The sequence below is a fragment of the Alexandromys fortis genome, unplaced genomic scaffold (assembly GCF_014885135.2).
Source record: "Alexandromys fortis isolate MF-2015 unplaced genomic scaffold, M_Fortis_MF-2015_v1.1 scaffold_385, whole genome shotgun sequence".
NCBI lineage: Eukaryota > Metazoa > Chordata > Mammalia > Rodentia > Cricetidae > Alexandromys > Alexandromys fortis.
The window spans coordinates 394,501-400,600 of NW_026068265.1; the positions used below are offsets into that span (position 1 = coordinate 394,501).

At 42.1% G+C, this 6,100-nt stretch overlaps 1 protein-coding gene across 1 annotated transcript; it reads right to left on the reverse strand.

Moving 5' to 3' along the window:
* Window positions 1–2,352: 2,352 nt before the first annotated feature.
* LOC126494494 (testis-specific gene A8 protein-like) lies at window positions 2,353–3,899 on the reverse strand. Its single transcript, XM_050131860.1, has 2 exons — window positions 3,280–3,899; window positions 2,353–3,088 (listed from the first exon to the last, which is right to left on the reverse strand). Exons 1-2 carry the CDS (start codon window positions 3,433–3,435, stop codon window positions 2,822–2,824), a joined length of 423 nt encoding a protein of 140 aa, XP_049987817.1. The 5' UTR covers window positions 3,436–3,899; the 3' UTR covers window positions 2,353–2,821.
* Between the last annotated feature and the right edge of the window lie 2,201 nt (window positions 3,900–6,100).

Below are 6,100 nucleotides of genomic sequence, written 5' to 3' on the forward strand. Positions count from 1 at the left end.
ACCCTCTTGTTATTTAAAGTTATTAAAATGTGTATTCTAACAAGGACCTAGGAAAGCTACATGTGTTAATCTCTGATGAATGCTCCTGAACATGAGCTGGCAAGGGCCTAGATGTGATTGCTATCCATTCGAATCATTTCTTACTTCTTCAATGTTACCATGAGCATGTGTTGCTTTAATATGACTGTTGAGTTCTGAAACTAGTTATTTGGAGAGATGATAATCTCTAACCTTCATAGTGTCAGTCATTTCGATCTTACTCTTTGAGTGAAAAGAAAGAACAAGAATCATTAGTTAGAATGAAGGTGCATTATGAACCTTCTCTGGCGATGGATGGAGAAAGAGACAGAGACCCACACTGGAGCACCGGACTGAGCTCCCATGGTCCAAATGAGAAGCAGAAGGAGGGAGAACATGAGCAAGGAAGTCAGGACGGCGAGGGGTGCACCCACCAACTGAGAGGGTGGGGCTGATCTAATGGGAGCTCACCAAGGCCAGATAGACTGGGACTGAATAAGCATGGGATGAAACCGGACTCTCTGAACATGGTGGACAATGAGGGCTGATGAGAAGCCAAGGACAATGGCACTAGGTTTCGATCCTACTGCATGAACTGGCTTTGTGGGAGCCTAGCCTGTTTGGATTTTATGTTTTTAAAAGAAAAGACTACCATAGTGTGTGTGTCTGTGTGTGTGTGTGTGTGAGAGAGAGAGAGAGAGAGAGAGAGAGAGAGAGAGAGAAACTTCTATGAACCCATTCAAATTATTATGATGAATGATGGAAAAAATCCGCTTGTGTTTCATGTGTGGGAAGCAATGCTAGAAGTAACTACTTTGGGGGGAAAAATGCCCCGAATACCTTTTTTTTTCTCTTATCAATAATCTGCCCTCCAAAGAAACTGGTTTACCAAGTCAAAACTAATTGATCTGGAGGAAGGCAAAGGCTCCACTTCCAATAACTATTGTTTTCCATTCTTATCACACACACACACACACACATATATATATATATATATATATATATATATATATATATATATGAAGAGGAATACTGGGAAGCAGGTGTGAAAGTTCCAGATTAAGGACATAGACCAATTGAAAGACTAACACCTAGTCATACCAGTAGAGAACACTTTCTTTTTCTTTACAGCTTATTGTCATTGATTTGGCCCCTGTGTGATGATATCAGATAACAGATGAGAAGAATACAAGGCTGTATGCTACTTAATGGAGTCTTTAGATAAGGGAGAGAATAATACTAACACTTAAGTCCAATTGGAGAGCTATTGCTTACCAGCAAGGTATGTATGACACTATTGCACCCCTAAGAACATACTGCCAAGCTGGTCCTTGTGGTTCATAGGCTTTGTAGATGGGTAGGGCTATTGATTGCCTCCCTTCTACAGAAGCTTGCTAGGAGGCTTTCAGGTCAATTCCTGCTCAGGTGCCCCTAGGACTTACGTCTGAAGTATGCACAGTGCCTTCAGCAGTAGGTACTTAACTTCCACTTTTGTGGGGCAACCAAGGGAAATAGCAATAGCTTGTAATGTTTGTGAAGTCTCTTAGACAACTCTGACTAACAACTCAAAAGGGGGTTTCTCATGCCTGGAATGAGAAGTTTTGTTAGATGGCCTTTGGCTCTTCAGAGAGCACTGCGAGAAAAGATGAAAAAAAATTTCATTTGAATTATATATGTGTATTTATACAGAGGCTAAAATATATTATGGGGTTTATAAGGAAGATAATATTATTCTTTATGACTTTTATATACTTACTGGTATTTTGTCTTCCTTCCTCCTTCTTTTGCATTTATCTCTCCCTCTCTCTAATTAAAGACCTAATTTCTCTCATTTCCCCCATTAGATCTAACCAACATATAGGTTCCTACCATGACCCACTCTACCAGCACCTACACACAGTAGTACTCTTTGTGCCACCGAGATTACCACACTCGACACCTTGTCTTCATTAGTCCTGCTCCATGGTACATTCTGGTGAATAATTCCTCAAACCAGATACATTTTTTTTCTACATCCATTTGTATCTATACCAGTTCTGACTCTCACTACTCTGAATGAGTCTGATCAACTGAGCGCCATCTAGACTTCTTCAGGTTCAGAAAACCCATTCCCTAGCCTAGTCCCATTACTTCCATGTATTCTGTACCCAACATAAAGTTGGCTACATAAACACCCAAACTCCCTCTTTTTCCATGCACTCACCATTACTGCCCCAAACCTTTGAAGACCCAAATCTCTCCCTTGTCTTCAACCCACACAAACTCCCTCTCTTCCATGCACCCACCATTGATTCCCAAACTTTGGAGACCCAAATCCCTCTCTTGTTTTCTACCCACCAAAACTCCCTCTCTTTCCATGCACCCACCATTACTGCCCCAAACCTTTGGAGACCCAAATCCCTCCCTTGTTTTCTACCCACCCAAACTCCCCCTGTTTGCATGCTCTCAACATTACTGCCCCAAAGTTTTGGAGACCCAAATCCCTCCCTTGTTTTCTACCCACCCGAACTCCCCCTCTTCCTTGAACCCACCCTTGATACCCCAAACCTTTGGAGACCCAAATCCCTCCCTTGTCTTCTACCCACCCAAACTCCCCCTCTTCCATGCACCCACAATGACTGCCCCAAACCTAGTGAGAAACAAATCTCTCCATTGCCATTCACCCACCCATCTTCCCTCTCTTCCTCTATAACCATCATTTTTCTTTCCCTTTCCTGGTTTCGCCGTTAGACACTCACAAACACATAACGTTTCAATTAAATTGAATTTATTTTTAATTTAATAAATTTATACCAATGCGATTTTATTCGTCATATGTGGGCATTCCCCCATCTTCGCGATAGCCTTTTAATTGGCTCTCCCCCTCATCGGCTGCTGCGGCCACGCTTGGTTCTCCAGTCGCGTGCTCCTCCTTGGCTTGCTTAGCAGGCTCTTCCTCCTGAGGTGCAGGCATTGCAGTCACCAGTTTCACTTTGATTTTCTTCAATTTGAGGGCAGCTGCCTCTTCCGCCTTCCTCTTTCTCTTGTTCTTCTTTGAGGAGTGCTTTCCGTGTTTGTGCCTCTTGTGTGCCTGGAATGGCAAGAGGGGAACACAAGAATTAGTTAATATAGGGAGAAGTCAGGAGAAGCATGTGAAGGATACTTTGTCGTCGGAAGAGGTGAGAACTGATAAGGGATTTATGCCAGGACAGAGAGAGGTAGAGACTTTAGGTAAGAGTACATGAGTAGAGGAGGGAGCTCCAGTAGGGTTCGTCACCTCACCTTTCCGCGCAACTTGTAAGGTGGATACTGCTTTAGAGCTGCCTTGGTCTTTACCATAAGGACTGGCCCGTTCGCTGCCATGGGAGCATCACTGGTGGACGATGGGAGGTCCATGTCGGACACTGATTCCTGGGGCTTCTCGCCAAGACTCTCCATCACCAAGTCGCGAGGGGGCGCTAGTCGTTTCTCCCTCGAGGGGCTGTGAACAACTGGCAGAGTAGGGAAGGCCACACCCTCAGACCTGATTCATCATCAAGGTCTCAACCAATAGTAGGTGAGCTTGTGCTCTGACATCACAAGAATGCCTGGTGAAGGAACAAATAGCAGACTGTACCACTCCTGACACTTTGATGATAAGGGGGAAATATTGAGAAGGCAAAGAGAGTTTGGTTTAGATGGAGACTTTGTTTAATAACTCTAAGGCAAATTTTCCATGTCATCCTTCTTTACATATCCACTTTAGTTGTGGTAGAACGCATGACAGATCATTTGCTTCTCTAAATTCTTCAACAATACTATCCTTGTCAATGGTTTTTTCCAATATGTCTGCCTCAATCTTTGGCTAGTAGCTTGAATGTCTTCCCTAAAATCATTCCCAAATAACATTCCTACTTCATGGCTTAGCCTGTTGACTGTACACACACACACACACACACACCCACACACACACACTTGAATACTTGCATCTCCCCATTCCTCTAGACCCAATGAGTATACGAAAACCAGTGTCCATGCCTTGTCTTGCTGTGTAGCAATAAAATCATGGCCTCTAGGCTTCCACAGTATCCCAAGTCAGGTGACCCAGTATAGCCTCAATACCTTTTTTTACTATGGTGAACATAGAGCCTCCTTTAATACCCATATTTACATAAGGACTCTTTCTACCACCGACATAAGCCCAGTCCATAACCAGTGTTCTCCTATCTTCTGGTGTCTAGCCTATTGAGAATATCACACACTATCAGACACTTGATTTTTTTTTTTTTTTTGGTTTTTCGACACAGGGTTTCTCTGTGGCTTTGGAGCCTGTCCTGGCACTAGCTCTGTAGACCAGGCTGGTCTCGAACTCCCAGAGATCCGCCTGCCTCTGCCTCCCGAGTGCTGGGATTAAAGGCGTGCGCCACTATCGCCCGGCTCCATACATTTAATCTTATGATTTCATTTTTCCTCCAGATTAATAGCATTCTGTAGTGTATATGTACCACATTTTCATTATCCCTTCATCAGATGAAGAATATGCAGGTTATTTCTATTTCCTAGTTATTGAGAATAAATCATCAATGAACAAGGACTGAACAAGTGTCTGTGGATTAGAATATTGAAATCTTTAGTCACATGCCAAGGAGTAGTATATGTGGGTCATATGGGATTACTTTTAGCTTTATGAAAATTCTTCACACTGATTCCAGAGTGGCCATGTCTTTGAGGAACCCTGTCAAAGGTGAATGGGTGTTCCCTTTTCCCTTTATCCCCTCTAAAATCTGCTGTGAGTTGTTCTGTTGCTCTTTTTGGTAGAGATAAACTGGGATATGGTGAAAAAAAGTTGTTTTAATTTGCATTTCCCTAATTGTTAGAGATGATGGACATTTTTGAGATATTCTATAGTCATTTTTTCTTAATTTTAACTGTTTTTGAATTCTTAGTATATTCTGAATATTAATCTTCTGTCAGACATTTAGCTGACAAAGATTCTCTCCTACTCTGTGACTCCCTCCTCAATTTATTGTTCCCTTAGTTGTTCAGAAGCTTTTTACTTTTCTGAAGTTCCACTTGCCAAGTTTTGACCTTAATTCCCGGCTAAATGGAGTCTTATTTCTAATGTTTTCCTCCAGCTCCAGGGCACTGTCTAGGTTTTCTTCTAGCAGTTTCAGTGGTTCAGGTTTGACATTTAGCTCCTGGATCCATTTGGGGTTAGATTTGTGAAATTTGATAAATACTTATTTAATTTCATTTGTCTGCAAGTGGACATCCAGTTTTACCAGCGTTTGTTGATGATGCTCTCCGTTCTCAAGGATATGCTTTTGGTACCTACTCAATGATATGAAAACCATGCCTCACGGTGGAATAGCCAAATACCTAGGGCTAGTGAAGTTACAAGTCTCGGAAGAGAACCTATAACTAAACGTTTGCTAAACCAGTGTAACCCCTAACTAAATTACACATCTTTATCCTTGTACTCATAGGTAAGTGTACTTCTCACCCATCATCAAGGAAACTTCTTTTTGCAATAGACAGAGATTATTGCAGAAAACCACAATAAGTCAAAATGCAGAGTTGTGGATCCCAATCCCAACTGATACATCTACAGTCCACTCCTACAACCAAGGCCCTGGGAACATCGTGGAAGAGGGATGTACAATCCAGGAACAGGGAGTTTTCTGGGAGACTGTGTCCCTAAGGAATATCAGAGGCTACACTGATAAAGTGTTAACGATATGACTACCAAAGGGCGAGCTGAACAAGGTCAACAACAATACACACATCAAAGCGAAGCAGAGCAAAACCATGGGACCTCAGTCTAAAACAAGGAACTAGAGGTAACTAAGGAATCCTGAGAGCAGGAGAAATAGTCTTTCACAGGGAAGAGTGCTCCAGCTGGTCATCTAGTACAAAATGGTCACTGAAATCAGGTACACAAGCAAGAAACATGTATACAAGTAATGTATACAGGCTGAACAGGTAGTATTTATGTATTTAGGAACACATCAATACCTATCTGTACAGGTATTCTATCCATTTATCCATCTATATACATATGTGTATGTAACAACAATTAATGAAAAAAATAGGTCAAGAACAAGGAGGCGTTTATGAGATGGTT